The 21,056-nt window shown below is 38.3% G+C and overlaps 1 protein-coding gene across 6 annotated transcripts; it reads left to right on the forward strand.

The window, feature by feature from the left end:
* Positions 1-230: 230 nt before the first annotated feature.
* Positions 231-19,199, forward strand: crtac1b (cartilage acidic protein 1b). 6 transcript variants are annotated; one of them, XM_083539701.1, is made up of 15 exons: positions 231-459; positions 3,404-3,603; positions 4,387-4,583; positions 4,682-4,818; positions 9,466-9,622; positions 10,506-10,640; positions 11,207-11,352; positions 13,502-13,638; positions 14,144-14,226; positions 14,734-14,834; positions 15,119-15,287; positions 17,327-17,472; positions 17,763-17,805; positions 17,937-18,080; positions 18,337-19,199. In XM_083539701.1, exons 1-15 carry the CDS (start codon positions 373-375, stop codon positions 18,438-18,440), a joined length of 1,986 nt encoding a protein of 661 aa, XP_083395827.1. In that variant the 5' UTR covers positions 231-372; the 3' UTR covers positions 18,441-19,199. The 6 variants fall into 6 exon arrangements, with proteins under 6 accessions (XP_083395827.1, XP_083395831.1, XP_083395826.1 ...); XM_083539705.1 differs by having other exon boundaries at positions 242-459; positions 18,601-18,831; XM_083539700.1 differs by having other exon boundaries at positions 259-459; positions 3,401-3,603.
* Positions 19,200-21,056: the final 1,857 nt, after the last annotated feature.

Here is a 21,056-nt window from a genome sequence, read left to right on the forward strand (position 1 = left end):
TTTACTAATGGTTTTAGCAGCATAATTCAACTCGTTTTATATATCGTCTTAAAGGAAAGTGATCTAGTCCTGATCTCAGATCAGAGGAAAAGCGCAGAAGATCTCCTGCCGCAGGCTTAAGCCCAGCCCTCGGAGCGCGTCATTGGCTATCTGTTTATGTATTCACTCTAAGCTCTTATTATTGGCCAGATTCTTACACAACTGCTTTCATAAACTCAGATACGTATTAAGTTGTGTAAGTAAAAAAAGAAAGAAAGAGAGAGAGAGGGAGAGAGTGTTCTCTAGTCTAGCACACGAGATCGGTCCCACGACATCCGCTGGGAATCGCATCGGAGGAACTCGTTTATCTGAGTGACAACGTCTTGTTCATGCATGTGTGTGAGTGCATTCTCTCGGGGCTCTCGCCATGTCACCTATAGAAACTTTACCAGTGGACCATCAGGATTCATTGCATGCCGCGTGCGTATATATCATCTCTAATAATACTACAGTAACATGATAGATAACGGGAGAGTTTTCTTTAATGGAAGGAGACTTCAGATTTAAAATGAGTTCATTTTGGATGCTGGTGGTGTCCTAAACGTTTGAACTTTTTGCCTGAAATATGCTCTTTTAATATTTTTTTTTGGTGTTACTATTAGATCATTAATTTGCCTAGTTTAAAATGTCGTACATGATTCATGAAGAATAATCTGTATGCGCCCTGTAGGCTAATATTAGAAGTAATACCATCATTTATTTTCTATAATTTTACTTGCTGAGAGTGCACTTGGTGTGTGGACTTGCTGAAAGTGTACTTGGTGTGTGGACTTGCTGTGAGTGCACTTGGTGTGTGGACTTGCTGTGAGTGCACTTGGTGTGTGGACTTGCTGGAAGTGTACTTGGTGTGTGGACTTGCTTTGAGTGCACTTGGTGTGTGGACTTGCTGGAAGTGCACTTGGTGTGTGGACTTGCTGGGAGTGCACTTGGTGTGTGGACTTGCTTTGAGTGCACTTGGTGTGTGGACTTGCTTTGAGTGCACTTGGTGTGTGGACTTGCTGGAAGTGCACTTGGTGTGTGGACTTGCTGGGAGTGCACTTGGTGTGTGGACTTGCTGGGGGTGCACTTGGTGTGTGGACTTGCTGGGGGTGCACTTTATGTGTGGACTTGCTGGGGGTGCACTTGGGGTGTGGACTTTCTGGGAGTGCACTAGGTGTGTGGACTTGCTGGGAGTGCACTTGGTGTGTGGACTTGCTTTGAGTGCACTTGGTGTGTGAACTTACTGGGAGTGCACTTGATGTGTGTGGACTTGCTGAGAGTGTACTTGGTGTGTGGACTTGCTGGCAGTGTACTTGGTGTGAGTGTGTGTAGTTAAAGCCCTTCAGAGGGGAGGAGAGAGAGTCTGAAACTGACGGTGCAGCTCTTTGTCGCAGTCATTTATGCTATAATGTAACAGCCTTCCCGGCACAAAATCACAGCAAAAAGTCATGAGCTACATCCAAACCTAATTAATGTCCCTCTTAAGGCTACTAAATAACTTGAAATTCCTCTTTTATATGTAAAAATCTGCTAAAGTTTAATTTGTATCCCTTGCCACAGACACCCCCAAATCTTTTTTTTTTTGTTTATGTTGCATGTCACAAGATACACTGATACCTTTGATTTCGGATATTTTATATAGTTCACATGTAAAGTTTATACTTCGTAATCAGTATTGCTGAATTTACTTTTTAGTCCACTAATATAACTAAGTACAAAGCGTAAAGTTGAACACAGTGAGGCTATTTTGCTTGTGTGTGATTTTTGTGTAGATAATGTGTTCATCAGGAATTCACTGTGAGTCTTGGACAGTCTGCAACTGCAGTGAAATGCAGAGACACTATATGTCACCTCAGGACAAATTGCATGTATTAGCACTTCTTTACCTAGGGATTGTTTTTTAAATGTCCCTAGGGTCATTTATAGCTGGACAGTAGTTTTAAAATGGCAATTAAATGATAAAATATATTAGCCTGTAGTGCAGCCTGGCCTGTTTCCAATTTTGGCCAGAACACATTTTTTAGTCCGTTACAGTAGAATACGTTCTACATAAGTTATGTCCTTCTAATCATTAGCATCACCCTGCTTTAATAATCAAGCCGATTATTGAATCTATTCATTTAAAGGCAAAATCAGTACCAAGGTTTTGTCTTCTGTCTTCAGCATAGTCGATAATACAACACATTCGTTTTTCATTTCACTTTCCTCTAACCCACTCCATTAATCATCATAATGGTTCCACCTTTGTATTTATGCAATCAGACACATTCTATCTATTGTTATGTCTGAAAAACAGTAAGCAAATAAAATTTGTTTGTGCTGTAAAGATTTTTTTTAAGAGCATGTATGCTACATAAAAAGAAATTGTAGTTCAGATTATAATCAAAGAATTATATATTAACAAAAGCAACTGTACACTTTACCAGCTTGTGAAGTTTGCTTCCTTGGTTTCTTTTCACTCAATTAATTTCCCAGGCATTTCTCCATCACACCTCCCTCTTCCATTATTTCATTTATTTTCACGATTGTTTCACCTCAGCTATGTACTATTGTGTTTACACACATTTAGGGTTTAATACTGAGTCTTCAAGCAGTACTTCTTTTAAACCACTGCTTCATCAGTAATTCACTCCTATACATCTCTTAACAGACCACAGAATCTATTGCACTACTGGATTTATCCACAATTGGTCCAGTAGTCAATTCGAAACACTCTCATTCAATTGACCCCATATAGACAGTTAAGTAGATTCTCCAATGTCTTTGACTCTTTTTTTTGGTCCCATATGGATTTTACTGTCCAAAATGTCCACTTCATGTGCAGTGGGATTGCTTTTACAATCTGGTCTTAATTTAGACCTGGTCTATCACCTGTCTTCACTTACCTGATTTATGTGTTTGCCCTGTAAGTAAAATGTTGACCAGGTAATTACGTCCTAACAGGGGGAAAACATTGAGCGATCCTAAATCTAGCTGTCAATGAATGGTGTTTCCTATTGTGCCTCGTGCACTTTTCCTCACACAGAGAAGAGTAAAGCTACATACTGTACAGCAAGCAAGCTAGATAGGTAAGCATCAAGCAGCTCCTGGTGGTTGGTTGTGTGGCTGCCACTTAGTTGGTGTGTTGCGCTAGTCTGTAATACTAGCAAAATGTTAGCAAAGTGTCACTTTTCATTAAATAATTATTAATTTATATTGAACATTGTAACATAAAGAATGTTCAACTGGCTGTTAGACATTTATTAGTGTAATGAAAATGAAGGCTTCCACATTTTCCTTGTTTTAGATTTGAGTACATGGCTACCTTGCCTAAAGTGTCTTTCACACAACAAAATACTGCACCTGGTGAGAAAAGAAGCACTAATACTGTACTTGTGTTCAGCAGGTGACCATGTCATTGTGGATAATAGCGGTTGTGCTCAGAATGGTGGGTCAGAGCTTGGCTCAGCGCTCTGAGCCCATGTTTGTATCCGTCACTCAGAGTGTGCTGCCCTCTGACTATGAGAACAACCCCACTCAGCTGAATTATGGCGTGGCTGTTACTGATGTGGATGGGGATGGGGACCTAGAAATATTTGTGGCTGGGTGAGTATTTTGTTCTATTTTGACACATAAGGCTTACAAACATGGTTCAGGACAATATATTGTGTTTTCAAGTCAACTAGTTTTAATTACTATTGATTAATATTAGGTTTTGCTGAAGCACAACAGTTTTACTGCAATGCCTTTGGGTTGCAATTAATGCTAACAGTTTTGCAATGAAGTCTCCATCAGTGAACAGATGATAACTTCAAGAAAACAGATCATTTAACTTTGATGAAGTTCCAGGTTACAGGTAGCATCTTTTGTCCATGTAGTATACAATTACAGAAGAAATTTGTTTATTCCACAATATTCAGTGTCACCCAGATGAGTCTAGTTCCTCACAAGGTTTCTTCCTCAAATCGTCTTAGGTAGTAGTAAAGGACCAGCAGCCAAAAAAAGTCTTTAGTAAAGCAGAAACACAATGTAAATTTATAAAAGGATTTGTTATTCTATTTAGGAATTAATTAAATCTAAAAAAAATTAGGTGGATTAACGACCTATTAACATGTAATACATAGCATAATTAGGAGAATTCTAGGGATAAAAAAATGCTATTTGTTTTCGGATTTCATTACATCAGTTTTGGTTGACTTAAAATATTTTGTTAGTTTTTGATAAATTAAATCCGATTAAAAGTAGCAATAATACATTGTCAAAACAAACAGCTAACACTATTATACCAATGCAGAATAGTTGACACTCTCTTAAATCTTACTCACTACTGAAGGATTTATAATTGTATAATTGAAAAGAATATCCTAAAAATAGTGTTTCCACCTGCAGGTACAATGGCCCAAACCTGGTGCTTAAGTACGATAAAGCAAAGAAGAGATTAGTCAACATTGCCGTAGACAACCGCAGTTCGCCATATTATGCACTTAGAGACCGACAGGGTAATGCAATTGGAGTCACAGCATGTGATATAGATGGCGACGGGAGGGAGGAGATCTATGTTCTCAACACCAATAATGCTTTCTCTGGTAAGTACATACTAATATACAAACACACAAGACATGTAAAGGAAAACAGTACTTGATTATTTATACATTGCATTAAACATTCTGCTTTTCTTGACTAGGTCGAGCAACATACACTGATAAGCTCTTCAAGTTTCGCAATGGACGCTTTGAAGATCTTCTTAATGATGAGATAAACGAACAGAGAGATGTTGCGAATCGAATGGCAGGTCGTTCTGTAGCTTGTGTGGATAGAAAGGTAACAAAACCTCTTACGATTTCACCGGGTGAAGTCTTTTGACATCTCCTCAATCCCTCAAACATCAAAGTCTCTTAGATATCCACCCAGATTGTCCTATTTCTTGCTAATCATTTGAGGGATAATACAAGAACACAAGCACATAAACACCAAAATCTACAGTTATGAGCGTCAACTAGGAGCTACACAAAGGTTTACACCTTATTTTTACTTCCATAAAATATTTCTATCTGACAGAGCCTCATGTTACAAGACAAGAGCTTATATGAGGAATGCACATGAAGGATTACACTATTCCACGCAAACCTGAGCTAATCAGCAAAATTTGATAGATCGCTTATGGTATAAATTATTTGGTTGATAGCCAAAGAACAATAAGCTGAACTGCATATTTCTGGCTTTCCAACTCTTCTTCACAGCCGGCAGCAATGAACGATGTCCACTTATCCAGCGAGGCAGCAACCGAGGGATTGAAATAGATTTTTTGATTGCAGCTCCATTTGACTGAGCAATAAGAGGATGCTGTTCTGCGGCTCTGAATAAATGATGTAGCACAGCTGGGTGAGGTTGTAAACTTAAAACAAAACACAAATGTATTCAGTTTAGATTTAACTGAGCTGTGGAAAAAAAAAAAAACTAAATTATTTAATAACATCAAGGACCTCTGAGATCCACTGGGAAGACTGTAACAAACAATTAATAATGCTGTAGATTATTAATCCTGTCCCTTTCAGAAGTTCCAGTATTTAAAAGGACAATAGCAACGATTAGTACAATGAAATTCCAGTAAATGATTATGATGATTACAGTATATGCTTGAAACTTATTGAGGTCTTGAGGTCTGGTCATATTTATCCATCTGCTAGATTCCCAACAACATGCAGGACAATAACTAATGAAAAGCATTTTTTATGAATGTGTCCTACTTGACAATGAAGTGCAGTCATTTGTCTCTTAAGGGTGGACAGGGAGACGTATTGACCTGCTCATGGAATGGAGATAGATTAGTTCTCACTCACTTCTTGCTGCACGGGCCAGTAAATATTCATGACTGCTACTGGAACCCTTTCCAACGGAAGCAGGATACGTTGGAGGGAAAGAGTAACAATTAAGAAGCAGATAATAGGCTTTTTCTTTATTTATTACAATATTATGAAGCATATATATATATATATATATATATATATATATATATATATATATATATATATATATATATATATATATATATACAGTGAGGAAAATAAGTATTTGAACACCATGCTATTTTGCAAGTTCTCCCACTTAGAAATCATGGAGGGGTCTGAAATTGTCATCGTAGGTGCATGTCCACTGTGAGAGACATAATCTAAAAAAAAAATCCAGAAATCACAATATATGATTTTTTAACTATTTATTTGTATGATACAGCTGCAAATAAGTATTTGAACACCTGTCTATCAGCTAGAATTTTGACCCTCAAAGACCCGTTAGTCTGCCTTTAAAATGTCCACCTCCACTACATTTATTATCCTAAATTAGATGCACCTGTTTGAGGTCGTTAGCTGCATAAAGACACCTGTCCACCCCATACAATCAGTAAGAATCCAACTACTAACATGGCCAAGACCAAAGAGCTGTCCAAAGACACTAGAGACAAAATTGTACACCTCCACAAGGCTGGAAAGGGCTACGGGAAAACTGCCAAGCAGCTTGGTGAAAAAAGGTCCACTGTTGGAGCAATCATTAGAAAATGGAAGAAGCTAAACATGACTGTCAATCTCCCTTGGACTGGGGCTCCATGCAAGATCTCACCTCGTGGGGTCTCAAAGATCTCAATAAGGAGGCCCAGAACTACATGGGAGGAGCTGGTCAATGACCTGAAAAGAGCTGGGACCGCCGTTTTCAAGGTTACTGTTGGTAATACACTAAGACGTCATGGTTTGAAATCATGCATGGCACAGAAGGTTCCCCTGCTTAAACAAGCACATGTCCAGGCACGTCTTAAGTTTGCCAATGACCATTTGGATGATCCAGAGGAGTCATGGGAGAAAGCCAGATGAGACCAAAATAGAACTTTTGGGTCATAATTCCACTAAACGTGTTTGGAGGAAGAAGAATGATGAGTACCATCCCAAGAACACCATTCGTACTGTGAAGCATGGGGGTGGTAGCATCATGCTTTGGGGGTGTTTTTCTGCACAAGGGACAGGGCGACTGCACTGTATTAAGGAGAGGATGACCGGGGTGAGATTTTGGGGAACAACCTCCTTCCCTCAGTTAGAGCATTGAAGATGGGTCGAGGCTGGGTCTTCCAACATGACAATGACCCGAAGCACACAGCCAGGATAACCAAGGAGTGGCTCTGTAAGAAGCATATCAAGGTTCTGGTGTGGCCTAGCCAGTCTCCAGGCCTAAACCCAATAGAGAATCTTTGGAGGGAGTTTAAACTCTGTGTTTCTCAGCGACAGGCCAGAAAGCTGACTGATCTGGAGAAGATCTGTGTGGAGGAGTGGGCCAAAATCCCTCCTGCAGTGTGTGCAAACCTGGTGAAAAACTACAGGAAACGTTTGACCTCTGTAATTGCAAACAAAGGCTACTGTACAAAATATTAACATTGACTTTCTCAGGTGTTCAAATACTTATTTGCAGCTGTATCATACAAATAAATAGTTTAAAAATCATACATTGTGATTTCTGGATTTTTTTTTTTTTATTATGTCTCTCACAGTGGACATTCACCTACGATGACAATTTCAGACCCCTCCATGATTTCTAAGTGGGAGAACTTGCAAAATAGCAGGGTGTTCAAATACTTATTTTCCTCACTGTATATATATATGTTGCTTGTGTGATATTGCATAAGTGAAGTGAAAAAAGATCTCTGCAGCAAACTACTGTTTTTTTGTGGCATGTGCAACAGTTTGGATACCTCTTCAAGTATAAAGATTCAGAACTTAATTAACTGACTCATTAAGGTATGTCAAGATTTTTCATTAGGGGTAACAATTCCAGTAATAAATTCTCTGCAAACCTCTGCTAACACAACTCCCACCTGTTTCTCTGAGCAGCTGACTGAAAATCTGCAAAATTATTGAAGTCCACAAAGCAAAAGAACACTATAAAACTATAATCTAATTTACAGTTAGATTATAGTTAGTGCTTCTAATTAACAATCTACACTGTCCAAAATTTTATTAAAAATAGCAGAGGACTGTGACAAAAGGTGTTGCACAGATGATCGAAAACATCACAAAATCTACCAGGATCTTTGAGAAATGTAAACTAAAGCTTTAGGAATTGCTGTCACAATCTCTCAGTCTTCAGCAAGGAAACGTATGTGAAAATTTATTAAACATAAACAGTGATATCTGGCAAAAAGGGTCTAACTATTATTCTAGTAGGCTGTCCATATTTTTCCCTATGCCACAATTACCCCTTTTTTCCTTTTTATCCAGTTCAATAAACCTAGAAATTGTGGATTAAAATTGGCAAAATATAGCATTTATTGTATTATTGTTATTATTATTGCTTCTTTTCACTTCAAAAATTTTAAAAAGTATGTACCTTTTGCCAGGGATGGCTAATCATTTTTTTTTTTTTTAAATGTCTATATTGGTCAAATATACTGTAGACACTGGTGAAATGATGGTGATTTAATGGGGTTATTGACTGCTAAGTGACTCCCAAATAATTCACCTTTAGTGTATTTTTATTGCCTTGAGTTTAAATACTGATGCCACAGTCATCCATGGCCAGGAGTCCAAGAAATTATAATTGGTCTTGCTGGATGGGTAGAATGGCACAACTGTGTCAAAGAGAGAGACACTAGCCAATTATGGCTGTCTGTCAGCTCAAATGTGTGGAAAAAGATTGTTAATGCTGCATGTTCAGCTGCCCTATGACGTAACATGAGCAACAGTTCTAAAAGATACGGTCACTGGCTTCATGTGTTTTGAAGAAAGAACCTCCCTAACTGGGAGCTGGCTTTTAGAATTCCTGGTAATTAACAGTGACCAAACTAAAGGAACATAAACTTGTTTCCAATTAGTATTTACTACATTTAAGTATAAAATAAAATGACACATATTAAGTAATTTTTAGTAATTTAAAACCAATGAGGTCTATCATATTTATAGGGTATAAAATATTCTCTTAACTCCCCCTTCTCGAACTGTTTTCATGACCTGAGTTGACGTCTCAATAGCGTGGAAAGAACGTAATGTGTTTTACATTTACATTCCTATGCCTCATTAAGACCGCAGAGGCTAGGTAGTGGTATTTATATACTTATGCACACATTTCTTTAGTTCATCATTTCCCTGGTGTGGAGAAGCAGGGAGCGCTGAGACTTTATTGAAACTGTGTGCCTAAGTTCATTTAGATGACTCCTTCACTGAGTTCAGGCCCACAGGGACTCTATCTGATAATGGAGTGTGAAATTAATATCCACAGGGGTAGGTGCTGGAGAATGCATAGAAGGCGAAGCAATGGGGTCCTCAAACAAGAGAAATGAAGGCCTACAAGCCAATGAAGTAGTAGTTAACATTTGGAGGCGCATACACATGCTGTGTCCAGAATTAGCATAATCATGCGTTTTGTATTTGTGCCGAGATGTGAACCGCTTCCAATGGTACATGCACAATAAATAATCCTCTTCTGTATTAGGGAACCGGGCGCTATGCAATCTACATTGCCAACTACGCCAGTGGGAACGTAGGACCACATGCTCTGATTGAAATGGATGAAAGCGCCAGCGACATGTCCATGGGGATTATTGCGCTGTCTAATGTGGCAGAGCAGGCAGGAGTTAACAAGTTTACAGGTATAACATGATATTATGTGGTGTTATGTGTACGAGAAATGGTGTATTACTAGAAAAACTCAAAAGCAGCCGGTCACAGGGTCAGTGTGCTTAACCCTGTTGTAGATTTACATCTGAACCCAGTGCTCATTGAGTCATTGAGTTAGGGACAGTGCTTATTGGTTAAAGCAGCCCTAATAGAGAGAGAGAGAGAGAGAGAGAGAGAGAGAGAGAGAGAGGCGCATGTGAGGCGCTGCTGCAGCAGCACAGTGGCAGCTTTTGGCACACTCAGCTGTTTGCTGTTCTGAAAGTCATAGGGAGGCACAAGGACGACAGAGCCATACTTCAACTCGGACTTGCTCAATGGGCCAAACATTCCATTAATCAGCACAGACTGTGAAGTGGACTTTGATTCTCTATTCAGCGCTGTTTTAGTGGAAGCAGTGCTGTTCACAGTTATGAAATGTTGTGCACTGAGTTCAGAATTATAGAGCAGAGGCCATTTTGGACATGTGATAAAAGCATGTTTAGTTTGTGTAGTTAAAATTTTGTTTTAATTTGCATTATGTTGAGTCTCAGGAACATTTTAGTTGATTAGGCATTTAAATATTTTGTTAAAGGACAATGCAATTAAATAAACTTATGTAACTGAATGCATTGCAGTAGAAATGTTCATAACGTTTAAAGATGTGAGCTTTAAACAGTCAGAGTTTTAGCATAGCCTCCGGGGTACTAAAGTGAGCACTGCAGTGAGGGGCAATATGGCTGTGGAGAGTGTATAATGTGATTGTAGTTTGTGTCAGCAGAAACTGTGGCATGCCTTCATAGAGAAATGGGCTGGAAAGGCAGTAATGACTTGCACATTGCATATGGTAAATGTGGTTGTCCCTGCAATGAACTATAGGTGGACGTGGCGTTGCAGTGGGGCCAATACTCAGTCAGACCCTTCCTGATATATTCTGTGACAATGAGTACAGCCCCAACTTTCTGTTCCGCAACAACGGAGATGGGACATTTACAGATGTGGCTGCACAGTCAGGTGAGTTGTACAAGACAAGTATTTGGACACTTGTCCACCACACCGTTTCAAAACCATGGACATTAACACAGAGTTGGTCTCAGCATTGCTGTTATAATAACCTCCACTCATCTGGGAAGACTTTTTACTAGATTTTGGAGTGTTGCTGTGGGAATTTGTGCTTATTTAGCAGTAATGAGGTTGTGCATTAATGTTAAGTAGGAAACCCTGAGTTGCAGTCAGTGTTCCTTTTTCATCTTTCAGGTATTCACTGGGGTAGAGGTGCAGGACAATGAAGCTTTTTCCAACCTTGGCAAAGCATGCCTTTATGGACCTCACTTTGTGCACAGGAGTGTTACCATGATGAAACATGTTAGGGCTGATTAGTTTCAGGGAAAATATCATGCTACAGCATACAAATATATTTTATAAAATGTGCACTACTCATGTATAGGTTTGATGAGCATGGGTGTCCACATACTTTTGACCACATAGTGTATTATTTGTCTTTATGTATACAAACACATTAATGAACAAAAAGTGAATATTTTGTCAGTAAATGTAAAAGTTTTGTGTACTTGTTGCAGGACTTGAGGACCCCATGCAGCATGGCCGTGGAGTAGCTCTAGCAGATTTTAATCGGGATGGGAGGACAGACATTGTGTATGGCAACTGGAATGGGCCGCATCGATTATACCTGCAATTAAACAATAACCGCAAGCAAAGATTCAAGGTGGGTTTGTTTAAGTGCATATATTTGCTTATTTGGATCATGTTTTTATTCAGAATGACTTACACCTGAAGCAGCATGCAGCCAAGCAGATGGGTTAAGGCTTTGTAGGGTAGCTTTAGTTAATTTTTAAAGGGTAGCTTTAGACACTTATTTTTGGCAACATAATAATATTTGTTTTGTTAATTATTTAACCATGTCTTGGTGTACCTCACTTGAACAGTATAATTAAGCCTAGATTTTCTCGTCCATTTATGAAATGACTTCTGTCACATATAGCAGATTTTTATGCACTTGTCTTCAGCTTCTCCTTTTTTTTTTTGATTAGAGCATTCTGACTGTTTTTGACTTGCACCAGACATTTAACGCTGTGACACTCCTCTTGATGCAAACATCGCAAGATTGTTACAGAATGCATGAGTTTATGATGGTTGCTGATTATGGAGTTCTGCAGATAGGAGCAGTGTTGATTATCCTAATGCTGGTGGAGAAAGATAGAGCTGATGAGCGAAAGACTGGCATCCTCAAAAGTGAACGTGTCTGAGGCCTTTGCTGTGACCACAGTGCAATTACACATACAATCAGAGGTCTACCTGATTACATCTGACTGATTAAAGTATTCAAATACAGTAGAGTAAAATGAAAGATGTGTAGAACATCTTATTCAGACACAATTTAAATCATGGCTTCGATTCAGTTGGACTAAATTGTTTGAAATTATGTTGGATTCACTATGTTGTGGTATAAATGCACCATAGTAGTATTCCTGTTCTGTTGATCTGGAAAACTAACACAGAAATAAAATAAAAAAATGTAAAGAAATCTGTTTATTTTATTCTGGTTTAGGTTGCTTGTATTGAATCTATTTTAATATCACTGATTTATCAATAATCACTTAAATCACCTCATATTATGCATAATTGCTTACAAAGCACCATAGGTCTATGATTATAAAGCTATAATAATCACAAGAGAATCTATTTATGAGTAGCAGGGGAGTTTATAGTATTTGTGCTCATGCCAGAATCAATGGTTCCTGTACAGTGCAAAATAATTGTTTGTGTCTGTGTACCTGTGTACCTGCAGGGATTGTAGATGATAGTTATCCATAAGTTCCACTGAAATAAAATAAACAAATCTAAAGGGCTTTTTATGCAATAGTTAGTTTTAGAAAGTCATAAATCAACCTGACATGTACTGTAAGTATGGTGCTGTACTAAATCCTACTATGCTACCAGAGATGTTGTCAGTACGGTTTTCTTTTTTTCTTTTTTTTTTTGGGTGAGAAAGATAAATGTCAGTAGTGAGCTGTTTTATAGGGGTCACATCCTGGGTTAATGTCCTGTGGGAGCACTTGTACAGAGACATCTGAAATGCACTGCTGGCTTTTGTGAATACTGCCATTTCTAATTAAGATGTTCTGTCACTTTGCTGAATTGCTAATTAAATCTGAAGTGACCTCGATACGCACTGGCACTGCAAACTGCTAAAGTTTATACATTAAAACTGTAAAGTAAACGTTGGTTTTTTTTTTTTTATCATATGGAAGTGATGGTACAAAATGGCAAAAAGCAAATTGTAAGAAATATTCGTCTCTCTTTTACTTACTATTTACCCCTTTTCAGTGTGAGCCCTTTCCCAAGCTGTCCATCGCATCTTCTTTACCTAGGGAGGACAAGGTCATTCTAGGGTACTCCTCACACAAAGTTTATGAGCCCTATAATTAAAATGAGGGGTAAATACTTGAGGGAGTGCAGTGCTCTATAACTCTTCACGGACTTATTGCTGCATCACTGAACCAAGGAGATATCAGTTACTTGCTCCTGCTCTTACTTCCTGCTGCTGCAGGTCTTTGAGCTCATGATTTAACTCGAGGTCTGCCTTTCATGTCAAACATACAAGACACCGGACATTAATTATTTACTTATCCAGGTGCATTACGGTTGAACTGTCAGTGCCTTTCTCAGTATTTGTCTTTACTGTGAATGTTTTTCTTTCACAGTGAATTAAGGAAAATGTGATAAAGAGGTGTGTGTGTGTGTGTGTGTGTGTGTGTGTGTGTGTGTGTGTGTGTGTGTGTGTGTGTGTGTGTGTGTGTGTGTGTGTGTGTGCATATATGAGTGCAAGCTTTACTGATACTCTCGTGTCGCAGGACATCGCATCGCAGAAGTTTTCCATGCCGTCTCCTGTGCGCACAGTCATCGCAGCAGACTTTGACAATGACAATGAGCTGGAGGTCTTTTTTAACAACATTGCATACAGAGGTCCATCAGCCAACAGACTGTTTAGGTAAACCAAGAGGACTTCAGCTCATCAAATATCTAATGAAGCTCAGTCAGAATAGACACTAAGCACAACATTATTTAATGCCAGAAAACATTCTTAAAAAAAAAAAAAAACAATCGTATTGTTAATTTATAAGAAAAGCTGGGAAAGTTTTCAACACAATGTTATTAAAACAAAATATACCTTATTCACCCATATGATTGGACAATATCCCACTGACCCCCTCAGTGATCATTTTCAATCAAGGTGGACAAAATATCCTTTTCAAAGCACCAGCAGTTATTTTGTTTTAGCCAAACAATAACAATTCATTTTATGATTCAAAATATAATAATAAGCATTCAAGAATAAGCATAAAACCCTATGGTTTTCTGCCTTGAAAAAATTTAATCAGCAACAAAAACCCAGTGCAATTGTGTTGAGGACAACTATTACTATGATGTAGATTTAAGTGCACTCTAGTGCACAGTAAAACTAAAGTGCTTGTAACAGTTTACTGCATCCACAGAGTGTCTCGAAGAGAAAATTCAGACCCACATATAGAGGAGCTGAACATTGGGGAGTCAGCTGAGCCAGAAGGCAGAGGAACAGGTAACTGCTTTAAATTATAACAGTATTGGTTATTTTTTATGTAAATGCAACAACACAATATTTTTCAAGTATAAAAAAAATTCCTTCAGGTTAAACTCCAGGTTAAATTCCTACAACCTGAAATGAAGCCAAGCAAAAATGTTATCTTTCTTTACCAGTGGGTGGCATTAGAGCTCTACTGTGGTGTGTTTCTGCTGCCATACCAAGCTGTTTACACGCATGTGGTATATATAATCAGTTACAGTAAAAATAATTACTTACCAATGAGATGAGACTCCAATCCAAGCAAAGAAGATTGATTTTGAGTGGTAAATGATTTTCCCAATTTCTAACATGATACATAAACCAAAAAGAACAATGTAAGTGACATAGTATCGCCATATGTTCCTGATTTATATCTCCATATGCTTCTGATATATAAATTATGTTATGCATGGAAAAAAAGGCTGATTTCATGACATGGCACTATCACCTGTGTTGCATTTGACATCTGTATTTGGCTCGTAGGAGCTGCAGTGACTGATTTTGATGGAGACGGACTGTTAGATCTGCTAGTGACACACGGCGAAAGTGCAGCTCAGCCTATCACTGTGTACCGAGTGAACCAAGTGAGCATTTGACTTCCAGCTGCTTATGAAACAGCTGCAAAATGCATTTGTAACTTGTGTTTTCACTCATGTAAAAGGAAACCATTATTTGTGCAATTGTTGTGCATTTTGTTCTCTAGTTACTAGTTAAATTAGCCATTTCATTTAATTAGTCATTAGTAAGCCCATTGAGTAAATACATCCTTGTAAACAACAATAAACCTCATTAATGTTGGTGTTGCTAAATGGAATTTATTTTTGAGGTTAACTCCCAGTCGTCCTATGCTGTTGATTGCTCCTTACAGGGATCATCTAACAGATGGCTCCGTGTAATTCCACGCACTCGGTTTGGCGCTTATGCTCGGGGGGCCAAAGTGGTGGTCTACACTAAAAGAAATGGCGTTCACACACGGATCATCGATGGAGGTTCTGGATACCTGTGTGAAATGGAACCTGTGGCTCACTTTGGACTCGGTATGTGCTGTATTACTATTTAATGTTTAGCAACCGTTTCAGTTTTCCAACGACAAGATTCAGAGCATCTTAACATAATCCCTGTTTGGCTGTTAATTTAGACAAATGTGTTGACTACATGAGTAAATAAAAATGGAATGTACTTGAGTTTAGGTCAATTGTTATGCCGTATTCCTTTAAAATACTATCTAGGGAATGGCATTAATAACCGTCATGGAAATATAAAGAGCCAAAGCCACAGGATATTAAATCAAGTACAAGCTGTAAACAACAATTAAAACATTAGGACCAATACAATAAATAAAACAAAATCCCATAATACTTCATAAAATTGCTCAGCTATATTAACACTGTATTAATTCTACAATAAATTTCCATAATTTCATTTAATTTCAGCATATAAGGGTCAGTGCACAGTGAGGCAACATGTGCTTTGCTTGATTCCACTCTGATGAGTGCACAGAAGTCAAGTGTGTTCATGCAGCAGTAACATAATCCATGTGAATGCCGGCATTTTTAATATCCTCACTGATTAGAAGTCTGTGATGAGATGCTGGTGTACAGGTGCAGAAGCCGGTGGTCAGCACAGGAACATGCTCACTCTCCATGGCTCAGTTACGGATGCTCTGTCGAGCGTGGCTTCATCAACTCATCAGGGAGTCATCAACCAGATTTGTACTGGTGCTAGGAATCCAGTTGGAATCTCTGAACTTTTTAAATATGCTGTGAAAATCAAAATGTTCTCAGTTATAGGTCAAATGATCACCCAGATGGCCTGTAAATACTACATGTGTGTACCCGGTATTGGGTACAGCCACGCATGCATATTTAGTGCTGGAGGGTGGATGTGTGAAGATTGTAAATCACATCGGATGACTTGAGATTCAAAGAAGTGCTAATTGCATGTTTTTGGAATAGCTGTTAGAGCACTTGATTGCTAGCCATAAAGTCTTACTTTGGATCTCCTGCAGAGCTGAAGATTACATTGCCCCCATATTCAGTAATGTACCTTGCTTTATTCATTTTCTGATGGCTGAATATTTTGCTTATGAACATTCTTTGCTGAATAATCCTGTAAGAAAAATGCAATTTTTACCCTTTAGGTGCTACATTTAGAATATTTAAGAGTAATAGTCTCATGAGCCTTAGCAGGTGAAATGTCCAGTGTTTTCTCCCAAAGGGGCACCTGGTGTAACAGCCTGGGTCCTGGCAGGAGCCCTTTGCGGATCTGTTTACTTAAGAAATGTTGCTTTAATTAAAGACTGGCAAGGCACTCGGAGCATCTCTCCATGCTTGAGTAAAAAGCGGAATGGCAGGAAATGGGAGCTGCTTGCAGTTGAGCTCTTGCCCCCTACCTTTCCATATCTGTCCCTTTGAAGTGCTGTGATCTTCTTTTGCCATGTTTCTCTTCTTTTGCGTGGATTTTCTGATGATCACCATGTCCTAGACTTTGCCATACCAACTGTTGTAGGCCTGCTTTAGCCAAGCTCTGGTTGTTGCACCACCAGCAGGGGTGAATTTGGATAGGTTGTGATGAGTTGGCGCCAGCTAAATGTTCCTTTTGCCAATAATTCAATAGAAAATTTGTGGTGTTCTGGCTTTTGAGCACAGTATACAACACAATTACAATCATTTCTAGTCTGGTGTTTGAGCACCTCTGTGGAACATTTCCTGTTATACCAAAAGCTCCTAAACTCATAATGCTGTCTTGTATGCTGTTAGTCATAAGAGTTTCACTTACTGTATCAAATCAGACAAGTTTATTCCATACTGTGCACAGCTGCAGCCCTGCACATTCTTGTGCATTTGTTAAGAGCTTGCAACCCTTGTGCCAAACCCAAGGCAGCTCCAACCTGGCTTTTGCCAAAGAGCTTCTTGGGAGGCCTTTTCTCCTGAGTGGAATTTTTCCATTGAGAGCTGTGCTTAAAGAGAAGAAATCATTCATTGTGTCTCCTAACTCTAAGGGGAGGTTACAAAGGCAGACTGTTCTCTAAGTGCTGAGAGGCTTTTTGCTTCCCTGCCATGTTCTTTGCCAACAGGGAAAGACGTGGCCACCAATGTGGAGGTGTACTGGCCAGATGGACGCTCTACAGCCAGACCATTGGAGCTCAGTGACCTGAACACAGTTATGGAGATCGACTATCCAACATCTGAGGAGGAGGTGACCCCAGCGGTCGAACTGGAGGTGTGGCCAGTGCTTTGTTGTCTTTTATGATTGATATTGATTTTAAATGGTTAACCATTTGCTCTATACTTATTTGTCTTTGATAATATGAATGATTTTTGAAATCTCACACACTTCTGATCAAACAGTAGAGCCTCCTTATGTCAAGTAAAATCATTTTTTTTGTTATGTATTTACAGCCTGTTTATTAAAAATTGTCTTTTTACTCACAAAATGAACTGAACATTTTGTTTTGAAATTAAGTCATTTTAGGAGATTGATTTTATGCTCCCTTTATGTGTGTTTTGCAGTGTGGAGATGGATTTTTCGTTAATGAAAATGGCCGTTGCTCTGGTAAGACTCGTAGGCATTACAGATCGTTGTTCAGTGCCATTCTAAGCCCGCAAACTGTGTTGTCATCTGTCACTTGGCTGTTGCAAAACCATAACATGCAATCCTTCATTCCTCTTCCCTGTAACTCCCAGATGAGGACGAGTGTACACATTTTCCCTCAGTGTGTCCCCGCGAGCGTCCTGTCTGCACCAATACATATGGGAGCTTCAAATGCCGCTCAAAGAAGAAGTGTAACCAGGGATACGAGTCCAACGATGAGGGATCAGCCTGTGTGGGTGAGTAGGAAACTGCTGACTCGGGATTAATAAAGGAAAGAACTGTCATGAGGCCTTCCAACTGTCATGCTGCTTTAAGCTTTCATGAACTGCATCATTTTTAAACTCAAACTGTGGCACATTTATGGCCAAATATGACTTCCTACAGCTTTCCCATGATGCTCTTTGTACTGTCTAACAGTTTCAGATCTTCACTAGAATGCTGTTATATTAAAATGAGTGAGAAATATGTTTTTTTTCTGCTTTCTGCCTGCAGCTCAAGTAGCCTACTTTGAGGAAAACAGATCTTCTGCCTTTAAACAGTGGCCTTCTCACTACTGCTTACTGTGTCTAACTCTGCTCGCTCTGCTCAGTGTCTGACCTGCTGACGGCTTCCTTCTTTCCTCATCATCACTCCTCCTCTGCTGTGCATTCTTTCTCTCCTGTGTATTGGGAGTCGCCTGTAAACTGAACTCTCGTTGGACTCCCAGCTCTCACCGTGAACCTTGCTGTGTCTTATTTTCTGCTCTAATACTTGTAGGATAGACAATGTGCATGCCCACAGGAATGTACAGGAGTTTCAAAGAAGAAAACATTTTGAAAAGAGTTTGAAAAAGAAAATAATAAAAAAGATTCAACACATCAAGCTTAAAGAAGAAAGGCATCATATGGCTGAAGAAATAATGATGTCAAATCATTATCCAAAGCCTGGATATCATTTAATGTAAATGTCCATATAAAATAATAATTAAAAAATATATATTTAAGGTCACAGGTTGTATTGTAATGTTTCATAAAAAAATGGACCAGCAACCAAAGTGCTGTTTTTGTTGTTCTATGAAATCTACATAAAGGCCGCTATTTATCATTGCACGGTATTTTACTGGTTAATGCATTGCCAAATATTATTTTTTAAATATTTATTTCATATATCTTATTTAATAAAAACATGAACTATCTCTCCCCAAATTATTTTTTGTAGATTTTTTTAATTTTTTGGCATGGAAATGAGAAAGTAAATTTATTTTGCTGTAAATATCATTTGCTTATAGGAAACATTAAAAGCCAGAGGTTGTTTGTTGGGTGTGGGTTGTAGATTGTCTGCAGTTTATCATTTAATAAAATGGATCAAAAAACAAATTCCTGGTGTTAATTCTGTCTGCATGAAGTATGCCAATTGCTTATTTGTTAATTAATTAATTAATTTAAATTTTTTTATTTTATTAGAGGTCAAGGCATAAATGGTTTGTCATTTATTCTAATTGTTAGGGTTTTTCTCCTTTTTCTAATTCTTAAGTAAAACAGCACAAACTGTAAACCATAGAAACAGTACACAGTCAGCATTGGTGTACGGCACACACATTATATTTTCGTACTATATCTGAAGAACTAAACGTCATACACAATTGTTTTTCCTCTTATAAAGACCCGCTCCACAAATTTCCACCAAGATGTTTTTGATAATTGTCAAAATATGCAAAAGCTACTTTTTTGCAATCTAGCTTTGGGATTTTTGATTGATCTTCACAAACCTGGTGTCAAATTACTCATTAGTACAGTACCTCCAAAATACTTGGAAAATAAGACTTGTTGAGATGCAAACAAAATGGCTGACACATGTCAATCAACCCTAACAAAATAGTACATACTTTACCTAAAGAGCTGTAACTCATGAATGTGTGTGCATTTGGATAATCTTGAATGCCCTATGGTTAATTCATAATAGTTTGCATAAAACAGAATCTATATTTGTAAACTACTATTTTATCAGATGATCATGTTTTGGGTCAAAAGGACTTAATAATTTACATTATTCAGGAATTAAATAATATCTGAAATTGATAAATGGTATGGCCAAATGCCAATGAATTCTATCAAATTCAGGTGGGATTGGGCTGGTTTATTCAAACAGCTGTATATGCTATATAATGCACTGGAGGTGATGTTTACTAAGACTGTTTGGACCCTGCACAGTGATACTTGCAATTATTATTATTGTTATTAATATTAATATTAATCATAATAATTTGTTTATCTTTTTTGTTTTCTTTGTTTAGTGCACATCAATTGTAGAAGTGGAACTGAGAGCTAAAATAATTAAAGCAAATTTCAGGTGGAGATTCACCTAATGCTTCAGCTGTGCAATGATCAAGCAAGTGTTTTTTACTACTAGCTAATGGTAACATACGGTACTTGGTATTTAAGTCATTAACATATTTGTCATTTTTTAACTTAATCTACAAGATTTATTCTGTAAATAAATATTTATTTATATTTTTCTGTCAATATTATTGAGCAGACCACATGTCCTTTAAGTTTGAGATGAAATTGCTGATCTTAAACTTGATATCACCATAAATACATTCTTTTTTTTTTTTTTTTAACAAAAGTGTTTCTCAAAACATCTAATTGTCAGGATCTTCCGGTTTCGTGGCGCGCACTTCCGGGTCGGTTTTTCCCAAGCCTCCTGGTATTTAGGACACCAAAGACTTTAGCTCTACCGGCTCCCTAGCCCTTGAGATTATTCTTGCCACCCTGCCTGTTCCTGTTAATGTTCCTGCTCCTGCTTCTGTTCCTAACCCCTGTTCTGCTTGGCTTTGGTTTTGAACTCTAGGCTGGTTTTTGGTTTGTGTTTCTGCCCTGCCTATATTGTTCTGTTTGCTGGCTTATAGATTTTTTGGACTGTTTTGGATTTTGGTTTTCCCTGCATCACCCTGTTTGCCTGTGTATCTGACCCTGGACTGTTTTGGGACTGTTTTTTGCCTTGCCCTATTGCTCAGTGTGTTTCTTTATTAAAGCCTGTATTTTCCTTACTCCCTGTCGAATCCTGCATTTGGGTCCTCACTCGCCCCAGTCACACCCGCAAGATTTCTGACACTAATGTTTTGATTTTGTTTACATTTGGGTTATTATTTGCAACATTTCATCTCTTTTGAAATGTTTTAGCAGGATATTATGTGGACTAACTTTGTTTTTGCACACTATATTGCCTGCATT

The sequence above is a fragment of the Silurus aristotelis genome (genome assembly GCF_946808225.1).
Source record: "Silurus aristotelis genome assembly, chromosome: 4".
Classification (NCBI taxonomy): Eukaryota; Metazoa; Chordata; class Actinopteri; order Siluriformes; family Siluridae; genus Silurus; species Silurus aristotelis.

Bases quoted from the DNA above. Each gene is read 5' to 3' on its own strand.
- crtac1b (XM_083539700.1), top strand. From the start codon at position 373: ATGTGTGTGAGTGCATTCTCTCGGGGCTCTCGCCATGTCACCTATAGA. The intron at 10,641-11,206 runs GTGAGTTGTACA...TACTTGTTGCAG, and splicing joins AGATGTGGCTGCACAGTCAG to GACTTGAGGACCCCATGCAG. The intron at 14,835-15,118 runs GTGAGCATTTGA...TGCTCCTTACAG, and splicing joins CTGTGTACCGAGTGAACCAA to GGATCATCTAACAGATGGCT.